At 37.1% G+C, this 13467-nt stretch overlaps 1 protein-coding gene across 1 annotated transcript in view; it reads right to left on the bottom strand.

The window, feature by feature from the left end:
* The window catches only part of LOC132316765 (lipoxygenase homology domain-containing protein 1-like), a 151967-nt gene that overhangs the window by 81938 nt on the left and 56562 nt on the right, over window positions 1-13467 (bottom strand). Inside the window, exons 14-17 of the mRNA XM_059815620.1 lie at window positions 12547-12628; window positions 10338-10393; window positions 10150-10182; window positions 4063-4232 (exon numbers count right to left, since the gene is read on the bottom strand). Of these exons, the coding sequence (XP_059671603.1) occupies window positions 4063-4232; window positions 10150-10182; window positions 10338-10393; window positions 12547-12628 (341 nt within the window). The remainder of the gene's footprint in view (window positions 1-4062; window positions 4233-10149; window positions 10183-10337; window positions 10394-12546; window positions 12629-13467) is intronic.

Genomic DNA, 13467 nt, shown 5'->3' on the forward strand with positions numbered 1-13467 from the left:
GAGACACTGGAATAAGCTGCCCAGGGAAGTGGTGGAGTCACCATCACTGGAGGTGTTCAAGGAACGTGTGGACGTGGCATTGTGGGACACGGTTTAATGGGCATGGTGGTGTTAGTTGATGGTTGGACTTGATGATCTTACAGGTCTTTTCCAACCTTAGTGATTCTGTGATTCTGTGATATGTGTTATAGTCCTTGTAGGAAATGCACAGGTGGGATATATAGGAAAATAATTTCAGAGTACAGGACAGACTATTTAAAAGCCACTGTTTTCCCTTTTGTTTCTAGAATCACAATTTCAATTAATTCCATGACTGCCTTTGAACTAGCAAGCACTAGTAATCATACTGTCTATGATCCGTGGAATTAAACACCACCAACTATTTTCAATTGAGTGTATTAGGTATTTCCCCCCTTTTCATGGCTTTGGGTTTTTTCGCCCCACAGTTCTGTCCATTATTAGCCTTTCCGTTCAGCTCCATCATTGGAACAGAGCATTGCCATTAGATCATTCTTGTAATCCTTTTCTGAGCAATTTAATATAATCAGTTTCCCTTTGGAATATGATATCCTATCTTTGATCCCATAATTGGTTTTTCCCTCCGTCCATGCCTATTAATTGATGTAACATGACCTTCAAAGCAGAGACAGACAAATAATCAGTCACAAAATATATATCAAGTAAATATCCTGGTTTTAAGTTTGCAGAATATTTGCAAGAGGACACATAACCTTTTTTTTTTATTAATGATTATAATTTCCTAATTAATTTTTCCACATTTCATTCTTCTGAACAGTTTTATGTAATATTCAGTACTTGAAATCTGAGCTGAGTTGCACGTCATTTGTCATATACTAAACAACACAATATTTTTTCCATTACATGATTGAAGGAGCATAGCCTTTATAATCAAGAGGATGCTCTGGCAAAGCCACTAGGGTTCTAAAGCTCTCAGAGACAGGTAACTGATTAAGATGATTAGAGAATTTCATAGTATTTTAAATCTTTTCCTTTTTGACTCACACAGGGCTTCTCCAAAGACATCATGCCTAATGTAATTAAAGCTTTGTAATATTTACTGTTTGGGTGCACATTTACATTAAATTCTTTATCACTTCCCTGTTAAAAAAAAAGTGCATAAATTGTTCTATTTAAAAGGGTGTGGTCAAAGCATCCCAAAATTCAGCTGAACAGCTTTCTGTCAGGAACTCCAGAAATCCTGCTACTTGTTGTTTGGAGCATCATCTCACACTTTGGAAAACACATGGAGTATTGCATTATGTGATTTAAAATTTTCTGTCATCCTAATAGTCCTTAACACAAAATACATTCCGTATTCATTGTGTATTTATGAACAGTCCTACTTGCAGAGCTCTGTTGCTCATTTCATACTACCTGTGCTACTGCTTTGGAGAGTAGTTTTAGGGATCCCAATCCCATGATCTGTCAGTCAATTTTATGATTTTATGATTCTCTGGATAACATACTGTGCACAATACACTAGAACTCTCCAAAGGCATCCTCTGACAAGCTTACTCTCAAGTAACCAAGAAACAGTAACAACTGGGAGAAAGTTATATATATTTTACAAATTTACTCATTTCACATGAGATCAAAAATTGATTCCTATCATCAATGGAATAGCAAGGAAAAAAATTCTACTACTGCACTGTCAGTTTACTTTCATTTTCCCAGTTATTTTTCAATGTGTTTGTTCATCGGAGATGGCATGGTTTCTTGCCATGCTATCTTCAATGCTAGAACTCCCAGCAGATTCAATAACATTGATACGTTCACCTATTTCTCAATTTATTTATTAGAACTAGGGTGTTCTGATTAAATCTACTCTTATTTAAGCAGCTCACCCACTGTGCTAGAGATGCCTGAGACCACTGAAACCCAACAACTGTACCTGACAGCATGCTGCTATTTTATGTCTTTTAACAATTTATTCTTTATGCTTGCTACGTGCCACTAAACTACATCTGTTCTTTCACAAAGTTGGTTGAAAATATTTTGGATCAAATAATCATTCTGAATATGATACATTTCTGTGCATATATTTGTGTGAGAGCACCTGGAAAATCGGGAATTTACATGCCTTCCTCTCCTCAGTGTGCAATAAACATATATCTGAGATCAAAATTAAGCTCACTGTTTCAAAACAATGTGAGCTGCTTATAGCACATAACCTGTTGTTCTTTATACTGCGCTATATTACTAAGGACATTTGTCTAGGACCAGGATCTTGGGGGGATTTAAAAGTTCATTTACTCCTGCTTGTTGGAAAGCTGAATTCACAGCTTGTCCTCCTTGTGATATCATGCTCATGCCTCCAGCCTGCTGCTACAGTGGGAGAACATAAGCAAAGCTTTTGTGCTCTTCTGAATAGCCTTAGTAAGGACAAAGAAAGGGAGAGTAAAAAGAAACTGGGTTTATTAGCTGAACCACTTAGAGGAGATATGAAGGTATTTATGGAGATACCTGTGAATCCCCAAATGCTCCTTTATATCAGACCTGCTATTCTGATTTCCTTAGAATGCCACAAAAACTGTAAAACACTGTAAGCAATGTGGCAAAGAGACAAAATTTCATGCACAGTAAGCAATGCTCAAATAGTATTAACTTCTTCATAGAAAGCAACAAAAACAAGGACACAAATAGCTAAGGGAAAATATAGGCAGTAACCCAAAGCCAATGCAAAGTATGAACAAGAATTTAGAAAGCTGGTGGAGTGGAAACCCAGTACGATGGATATGGTACTATGGTGCACTAGGATAGTAGACTGTGAAGGACAACCACAACTGACACAGAACAATACTAATTTCTCCTAGCATGATACTCACTCATCGAAATTAGGCAATCCTAACAAGGAATATGTGCTATTTGGGAAATTACCAACAAGTTCGATGTCACAGAAGTCTGCTTTATGGAATGACGCTTGCCAAAATTCAGCCAGCTGGTGTGGTTGCTCCATACATAGATTCTGCCTCTGTTGACCTCTTCAGTTTATGTTGATGGCTTAGGAAGCTCCTTTTGTTGCTCAGTGTGTTTCCTGTCTGTTTTCTGATAAGCAGCTGCTTTCTTGTCTTTAACAAATGCCATTTATATTTTCATTTACTCCCTGCAAAGTTCCTAAATTGCTTTAGTTTGTTATTTAAATTAAAAATTCAGCCTGGATCATGTCATTATGATGAAGCTTTGACAACATATTCTAAATGTAATTTTGCCATTGTTTTCAGAATGTTTATTGCAGCCATTGAAAGTATTGCTGAGCTTTAGAAAACTGCCTTGAATTGTGAGCTATTTCTCTCATCTCACTGGCTAGAAGCTGCACTTCATGCAAATCAACAGAATTTGCAGTGACTTAGCCTAGAAAGCCAGAACAGAATTTGAACATTAAAAAGATGCCTCAGATGAATCCTCTTAAAGCAGCAGGATGCGTGTCAGGTGTATAGGTAGTCAGGACTGTGTTAGGGTTGATTTTAATACTGGCCATGTATATGCTATTGCTTCAGGGTTCATCATGTTTTGATATGCGTGAATGCATTTTCCTGTGATTTATGAATATCCAGAAAAATCCCCTGCCTGCTGGCCTGAGACAGAAATATTTTGGGGGAGAGTGGAGACTGCTTTACAGAGACTGAAAGAAAAGAAAGAAAAGCCCACTTATGTCCTCTCGGAATACTGTCCAACCCTTCATCTTCTGCATTCTCAAATAATTGTATATTGCCTTTTGTATAAAGGCAACTCAGGAATCTTCAGAGAATTAGAAAAAAATGCAAGATGAATGCAATAAATTACACAAAAGGCACCATTTTTCTCCATGACACACACTTGAAGGCACTGAAAATTCAAAGAGAACACTGAGCTGGCTGTAGTAGAACAGGACTACCAGCAGAAGGTGACCCAAAGTTATATCATTCCATCTTTGTAAATAAATACGTCAATTTTACCAGCCACACCAACATATATATATCTATATATCTATATCTCTCTCTCTTTTGGCTAGAGAGGAATGTCATGATAAGCTCTATGTATTACTGGTTTTTTATGACTTACAGTGAATTCATCTGTTGCTCTGGGTAGAAAGCACACATATCCTGGTGTTTGTGGAGAAAGCAGAAGCTCATCACTTTTGCCCTTTGAGCCATAAATCACAAGGGTCCTTTTACACTCTTGTGGCTCTGGGGAATCTCCATCTGTTTTAACCTGCACTCTCCACTGTTGTCCTAAACAAAAGAAAAACATCACATTTTCAGTATCAATGGCAGAGAGTAATGGATGTTTTTGTTATTACTACAACAAAGAATTTAAAGATTACTATGAACTTATATCACATTTTATAAAAATAGAAAAATAGACATTCCTTCTCTTGAAGGCAATTATAACTTAAATAAGACTTTAAAAACGTCAAACAACTGTTGAAGTGGGTATGCAAGCAGAAATTAATACCAAGGAAGGAGGAAAAGGAATATTTGGCTAGGTTTTTGCGTTCTTTACAACGAAATAGTTGCTTTAATTGCAGTAATTAATTTATTAAATTTCCATTCTTAAAGTCTTCACATGGAACACGAAAAAGAAAACTAACATTTTGAAAGACACGTATGTGATCCATTTGTAAGAACTGCTGGCTAATACACAACTAGTTAAACAATGAAACTTAAACCTATTTTCTCACATTTTTCTAACCTAATTTGCCATGTTGAGTCTGCTCCTTTGTCAGATCAGCTCATTCGTTAGAATTTAATCCAAAATTTAGGGAATTCCAAAGAAGCGTTTGCACTGATCTCAGCTCATAGCTTGGGCCTTTCAGAGATTCTTTTTGGCAGGTGACTGGTACTCAAAACAACGTTTGAAGTCCGGAATGCAACCAAGAAGCTACAGAAAATCATTCCAGGTGTGGAAAAAATACTGTGTCTTAGATGAACAGTATAGATTAGAAAGTTACTTTGCTTGAATGTGAATCTTCCCCTGAATTCAAATGAATTTTTTGTAGAAAAGACACTTGATCCTGCATGACAAAGGGAACTTAACAGTGGAAGGAAATCAAAAGCCTATGTTTAGACTGTGACCAGTACTGTGATAAAACGATGATTTGCTAATGGGATTAATATAAAGGAGAACTATTTCATAATTGTGTGTAAGCCTACAATGCAATGTGCTGACAAAACAAATTTTAGAAAAGTTTCATTCAGAATTATATTGGATGTGATTCTTTTTCTTACGGTACTCTGTACTTTTTTCATACTTTTTTTTCTCCTCCACCTGCTTGGACATGGAGATTGGATGAAAACCTGACCTGGTTTTCTTGATTTATGATATTTCCCCTGTTTTTCACATTGTTTTCTTTAGCTAATTCTGGTTTCCCCCTTGTTATAGAAGCTTTTTCGGCATTACATCTGACTGTTCCCTGACTCTTCTGGGCTCAGCTACGAAACAGCAGGCAAATACACATCTCACAGTCAGTCTGCTGAGTAACACACTAGCTGAAAGGATCCCTCCATCTGAACTCTTTTTTGAGGTCATTTCCAGGAATGAGTCAGATGTAGTATGTGGAAGATCCACACTTTGCCTAATGAGGAACTTTTGTTGTTTGATATATGTGCCAGCCTTGAATTCTATCTCCTTGTGCCAGGTTGGCATGTGGTACCCTTCAGGGTGTCACACTTGGTGAAGTCAAGCATCATTTGAGCTTCTGTTCCTGAGCACTCTGAGGGTTTATGAGCGGATTCAAATTTTTACAAAGACTCCCAACATAGCCCTGAACCTCTTATCCTCTCCAACCATGACCCATTTTGAAGGCTGTCCCAGGAACACAGCAGAGGGGAAATTAAGATAATTTTGCATTACTGTGTTTCCCAGGTGAGCTTTTTTTCTCTCTGTAATATCCCTCTGCTTCAGGAGAGAGCAAGCCTCAAGTTAAGAGAAAACACGGATGCATAACTGCCTGTTCCTTGCTCAAAAAGGCAGCATGTTTAGTCAAGGTATTTCAGGCAAGGTGATTTATTTTAATTAATATCTATGATTGTGTATTTAATCATTACTTCAGAAGAAAGGCTAAGACACCAGTTGGGAGTTTTCCGGGAAATAAATCAGTGGTTAACAGATTTAAGGCCTCTTAGCATCTGTGACTGTTTGTTCTCCTACATTTACTTCTAATGCTTCTACAATTTGGTAACTGAACTAACCCAGACTGACTGCATTTTCTGTCAGTTCAGCAAATTCATTTAACCTGCTCATGACAGAATAAGAAAAAAATGTTTTGTCTAGTATTATATTCACTTAGACACCTACTTGGTAAGGGTGGCTACACCAGACAGGAGACTGAGGCCAAATACCTATTGCATTCAGTAATTTCTATATCACTTTTCAAGATTCTCTGAAGTCCTCAGTAAGTTCTGAAAACCAGATAGCTGGGCTTGAGTAGGTCATCTTCTGTGTTTCATATGTGTGGCCACATTAAAAAGGAGACTTTTCCCCTGATACTACTGAACTGCCTTAGCTTCCTTTCAGAGTAACTAGTGTGTTAGTGTATTGTTGTACTTTTAGCTTATGTATAAAGCTATAGCCATTTTCATTGAGACATCCGTATGATGACTGCTAAAATGAATGGTGGGGGGAAAACAGACTTCTGTGAATAAAAATTGAGAATTCTTTCTTTTCTAAAATAATATAACCAAGGATTTGATTTCACATTACAGGGATGTATCCAGAGATACATTAGAAGCAGGGGCCCTTTTTCTTCCAGAAAGTCTTTTAACCACTAGTTTGGAACTTGAAAGATGCTTGCATCAAAACTGTGAAAATCAAACCTGCAATGACTTCTGCACATAGCAAACTGGGCAAGGTAAAACATAAAGTCAACATTTTGTGATATAATTCAGAAAACTGAAAAAGGAAGGCTTTTTTTTCTGTTTTTAAAATGCGAACAATTTATATGTTTTTAAAGGATTGCCACCATTGTTTTTACAATACAACATTCCAGTTGGTTTACTCTGGTGGTTTTTGGTCTTAAGACCTAGAATGTCATTCACACTTTGCTAGATGTCGGAGCAGGTTGCTTACTTCCCAGAGACTGTAGAAATTTTTGTGGCCTTGAGGCAGAGCACTCAGTCTGCTTATTTTATTTTCATAGGAAATTCAGCCTCCACCTGGCAATATATACTGCCGTTGCTTTTTAGAAGCAGGACCAATCCATTTACAATTTGGGAATTCTGTAATTATTCTTACCCCATTAGCAAATACTAGCAAGGGAGGGAATAATTTAAAAACAAAGGAAGTAATGGGAGAATTTACTGCATATTTTCTCTTTTATTATGGATTTTCTATATGCCTTAATATCAAAAACCTTGCACAACACAAAAAGAGCCAACCTAGAAATAGTTATTAACTGAAATCCATTCATCAGTGTTGAACTGTTATTTTATGCACCGCCCATAAAAGCTCACAATACACAAGAGCACCCTACAGGAACCACATTACAGGAATCCAGCTCCTTCTAACTGACTGCAGTGTGGACAACATTGGAATATACCATGTCTTGTCTCCTTGCTCTGAGAGAAAAACTTTTACTGTGTGCTATGACTATACTCCACCTATTTTGAGGCAGGAAAGGAAAATGTAGGAAACATTTAGACTGCGATGTAAAGTCCCGTTCTCCCTCAAAACAACTTCAACATTTGAGAGCTGAAAACAGCTATCCACCTTCCTTACCAAGGCAATCCCTTTTGTCTGTTTCTCTTGCATCAAACATTCAAGGTGGAATCAAGACAATATAGACAAATCTGTTCCCATGCTTGATTGCCAGAGCCTCTCCTAATCTACAGATGTACAAAGGTTGTTGGAAAGCTTGATATGGGCGTACTGAATTTTGGCAGAATCCATAGCCAGCAGCAGTGTTCACAGGGATCTGGAATTTATGCTTCATTAAAGCTGGCATAATGCCAGCCTGGCTGAAGAAGGACTGAGAACCCTCAGGTAACCTGCTTAGTAATGATGACTTTCAAACTCTTTTCTTCGGCTAGGTGGTTGAACATCTTACTAGCTTCAGCCAAAGAGAACGAGATTTCTGACCTTCAGAGTGACTTACTGTTTTGTTTTGTAACTCTTGTTATAGACCTTACCTAAGCACATTGATCTTGTTCTGAAAATTGCCAAACACCACTGAATTATGCCAATCAACTTTTTATGACTTTCCCTGAAGCCCACTTGCAGAGTGCAGTTTGTATAGAATATGACCACATGAATGCATAAAACATTGGCTCCCTAACATCAACACTGCTGCTTGCCTCTTAATTAGTAAATGTTCATTACATGGAAAGTTTTCACTTCCACTGTGAGTGGGACTCCTTATCGCTACTATCTGCTCTACCATGTGAAATCTTCACTGCTACAGTTGCTGGGAGAATTTAAGGCAATTACTTTTTCTTCCAAGACTCTGCATCTCTGGAATTTTCTCTTAATGAGCTCTGATCCTGGTACTGTGTCATGGTGGTTTGACACAGAACTGAGTACAAGACACCATTCCAAACCTCTTCTGATTGTTACCCTCCTATAAACCTCAATCTTTTCACATGCAAGGTCTATGAGATAACAAGAACAACATCACAAATCAAACTGTGAACAATCCTGAGATCAGTCCTGCTCATCATCTTTTTCACATAAGGCATAAAAGCACGAGCTCTCACCTATCTCAGTTCCTCACTGGAATGAGGCCCTGGGTAAAGAAAAGATGGCTAAAGAGCAATTCAAGCTAAGCTGATGCATAGCTAATTGGCAGAATAGTTCCTAAAAATGTTCTTCTCCTTTATATCATCATTATTCGGAATGTCTGATCTCAACCTAAGAAATCAGCACACACTCTTTGGGTCCTCCTGGACATCTTGACAGTGTGACATTCCACAAACTGATTAAGAATAAGCCACTCCTTTCTCCTCATGATCAATATATGGTGTCTAACCGCTCTTGACACGCACAGGCTCTCAGCAGTCTGTGCATCTGTGCCTGCTTATTATAGCACAATAAAGAATGAAGCTGCACTGGAAAAAACCCTAGAATAGTAGTAAAATAGATACTATTTTCTGAACATAAGGTGAAACAGATATTATGGCTGCATCTCTGAACTGTGCACTTAGCAGAATGCAGAATCCAGTTCCAAGTCACTCTTGGGAAAATCAAATTTCTCTGTGGGAAAGCCTTTACTTACCTGAGTTAATCAGTCTCCTTTTGTCAAAGTTATGTTGCCATGGAACAATAAAGCTGTTGACTAAACTGTTTGATTGAATACAAATAATTTAATATTCACTGAAACTGAAACTAGATCAAGAGATCAGGACTCATCCTACAGAAGGCAAGTCACTGTTTCCACAGCCAAATGTAAATGTTACTTTTTTTGCTTTAGTTTCTCCCATATAGTTCCCAGACACAGTTACACAGAATATGCATTTACAGCTAAATGTTCATAAAGATATTTGTGTCAATCTGTTTCTCTTTTCTGCTTAGGGAGAAACACAGGGATGATATCTCAAATTTTAAACACTTGGGAGGTACTAGCATATTATAGTGATGGGGCTGTCTTTGTAGGTATAAAATTAGACAGCTGGGTGGCTAGTTTTTTATTAAAATCTTTTTACTAATGATTCAAGCAGATTTAGTCAACTGAATGCATATACTACATTTATATTCACTAACAGATTAGGAGTTTAAGCGTGCATTATTTCTGGCTACTTTGGGAATACCCTGATAGATTTTGACCTGAAAATGCTTCTACTGACACTTCACAACACATTTTTCAACTTGATGATGTTTGCTAGGGGATCTGTCCCCATGTATTAAATGACAGTGACACTGGGATAAACAAAACAACACTTGAATCTCTTCACAGAGGAATTCCTGGCTGATTTCAGGACAGACTAGTAGAAATACAAAGAAAATCAGAAATGGTTTATGAGCAGCATGTTTGTCTGAATTACTTATAAAGGCCTAGTCCTTTCTGTAGACCACTGCCAGCCAATCTGTCTTCATTTTCTCTCACATTTGATAGTTAACATATACAATGAGGTCACTTGCCCACATACTTGTCACTTAACACTGATTTGCAGGTTAAATTCAAACAGCAAAAACAATGGTGTAGAAAGTAACTCTTACCTTTAAGGAATGCCTTCTTTGAATTGCCATCCTCTAAAATATGAAGAGAAAAAAAATATGGGAATAAGCTTTATTACCACTTTTCTTCTTAAGCTACGGTCTTATTCAGAAGGGTTCTTCAGTAATAACTAGGCACTAAGTATATACTATATTGTTATAACACAAATTTTCTTTAACAAAATACTTACTTTTGGCAGTAAGCTCCCTCTCAGTTCTCCCATCATCTTGATATTCATCTAACCACCTTCCATTGCAAAACCAAAAATAATATTAGTAACAATTATCAGTATATGACAAGTAATCTGACCGTGACCTTCTCTCTCCAACACTTTTTTTATACTTTTTTATCAAATTATGCCTCGAAACTACTTCCTAGATCGAATTTTGTTTTATACATTCATCATAGTTGGCCTTATTCATATTAGGAGAATTTGGCTCACTCTGCTCCAAGCAAATAGGAATTTTCATAGTAGCTATATGAAGTACTATAGTACTATGTGAAGTACATTATATGAAACACTAAGTATTTACAGGATCAGAGACTCAACTGTACATTTGGGGGGGTTATATAACCTGCAGTAGTTAGGTATATTCATTGTACTTGAAATGATATATAACCCCTGTAGGTCTGGAACTTTCTAAAGCTTCTGTAGATCTGCAGAATGAACTGAACTTCTCTTTTTACCTTCCTTTTATTTTATACTGATGAATTTAAGGATCTTTCCTACAATATCATTTCACTACAAACACAAAACCATACTCCTTCAGCTGATCCACCTGGCTGATATAATAACACTTTGCAGCCTTTAACAATGTCACTTAAGAGTAAATAAATACATGCTCACTATCAACTTCTATTCTGTTGGCTCCGTGTTGATGTAGCATTTGTTTAAACCCAAGGGTCCATAACATATTTCACTTCTTGTATATAACAACTCTATGAATAAATCTCATATGTATGAAGTCTAAACTCCACTGTATTTCAACTATTGTTGCAATAAATAGCTTGATTAACTTTTGTGAGCCATCTTCTCATTCCCTTCTAAGAAACAGAAGAAAGATCACTAGCAGTTCCTAAAAATAGAACGTAAACTTTGACACATTGGCAACACACTTACACTGCAGGCAAGCCATGACAGGACTCCTCTAGTTCGATATATAATGTCTCTATGTCTCTAATCTTTTTCTAAGAGCTTAATTTTTTTTTTTTACAAGGCAGTTTTATAGAGAGCCCAAGTGTCTTCATTCAGTATCCCTCCCTTTAGAGAAGTCTCATAAAATCTCCTTGTAATTAAAGAAACAATTGTCTCATTCATCTACTCTTCCAATAACTATCTTTAATGCATACCAAACCAATTAAAAAGCCTAACAGCCAAAAAGAAAAACTAAACCAAAAACCTGATCATCTGAACGGTTCTGAGAGGAGTAAATGGTTCTTAGCTAGTCATTTCCAGGAACCTTGCAAACTGAAACCCTGTTTTTTTGTTAACAGGTAGGATTCCTAGAGGAGGAGAGCTGTCATTACTGAACCCCTAAAGATTTTCAAGACTTTAAGGCACAGTTCCCAAAATAACATGGAAACTATTTCAGCCATGTAACCCAAACTCATGGATTCCGGAAACTACATACTACAGAATATAGTTAGCTGGATCTAAATTACAATTCTTTGAACTATTTCTATTGTATTAAATATACTAATATAGAAATAACACACACAAATCCTTACTTTCATCTATTGGCTTATTTTATGGTTTTTTTTCTGTTATAGTTATATGATTCAACTCAATGACTGCTAAAATTTCAGGTTGCAGTTGCCTCAGGTAATAAAAAATTTTGAAAAATAGGCTGTTTAGTAATCATTAGAACTGAGAGAGTTGAACATTTTCCAATTTTGCCCATGGCAGCAAAATTCTAGACCTAGTAAGACAGACAAGTACGGTTTTACTAAATGAAAGGAAATACTGTAACTACCTTTTAGGAGAAAAGTTAAAGGTCTCTCCAAAGATTTCCAGGAGGTATATAAGGTTTTCAGTGACTGAGAAAGAGAAACTGACCAAAATCAGTACAGCTAGATCTTTCCACATAATACTTTTTAAAAGATCGAGAACTGAAAGCTTATATATTTTCATGTGGTCTCTGTATAACTTAGATAAAAGAAAGATCAATGCACCTTTTCACCTATGCAACATTTGGGTTTGGGCATTAGGTTATGACTCCCTTCTATACCAATACAGCAACTTTGTTCTTTGTCTTCAACAGTAAAATTTTCCATCCCTTGTATGTTGAGAAACTCAGGCATTGCTCATATATATAGGTTGTGTGCACACGGCTGTTCTGCAATTTTTTCCTTAGGTTGCTGGCAGTGTAACAAATTCTTTTTCTCCATGAATGGCATACCTATTACAAGGAAATACAACCTCCTGAGCTTCCTTGCCTTCTTTATGTTTGATGACAATCTTATCCAGGAACCATCCATTGCCTGTGTTGAAATGACGGAAGTTTATCATGTGAAATAATGCATTTTTTTTAAATAAATTTAAAGAAAAAAGCCCAGATTATCTTTTTCCAGCAGAAACACAGGTCATATTAAGACAGAGCTCAGCTAAACAGATAAGATATATTAACAGAATGAAAGCTTTATTATTCTGTGTCTCTCACAAGAGGTACAATGTTAATTCTTCTCTGCCTTGCTCTGTTTGAATTTTAAGAGGGGTGGGGTTTTTTCCTTGGAGAAAAGTATATGCGTACATCTGTGAACTGCCAACACCATTCACATCCCAGCCTATATCTTTTGATTCCTTGTGATCAGGATGTTGGGACAAATATGTTTACGCAGTTAACTGAGATCTGTGTGAAAGCTGGAGACTTTGGTCCTCTGTGAGTGAAGCTGTTATTGCATATATAAGAGTATTAATTAACACATCATTAAGACTACTGATCTCATTTGCAAATGGAGTGGGGCTGCAGCCTTGGAGAGGCTTTGTATGTCTAGATGCCAGTAGCTGGGAAAACTAAGGATCCAAGGATACAGGGTCAACGACTGCATAGACTGAGTGTCAGCTACTGGAAGCCTTATACATCCATACTGTGTAAGTATGCATATATTTGCCATTGATGGACTGCCATTCTGATCAGCTACAGAGGGTGACAGGATAATGCCATTGGTGCTGTTTGTGTGAGTGCTGAGTTCCTGTCTGTGTTGATCTGCATGGCAGGCCATGTGCATACATATACGTGTTTTATAAATGTGTTTATGTGTGTGCCTACTGGGAAGACATACCCAGCCTTGCTACTAGTGGGACCAGCAGGCATGGAGCT

The sequence above is a fragment of the Gavia stellata genome, chromosome 3 (assembly GCF_030936135.1).
Source record: "Gavia stellata isolate bGavSte3 chromosome 3, bGavSte3.hap2, whole genome shotgun sequence".
NCBI classification, from domain to species: Eukaryota; Metazoa; Chordata; class Aves; order Gaviiformes; family Gaviidae; genus Gavia; species Gavia stellata.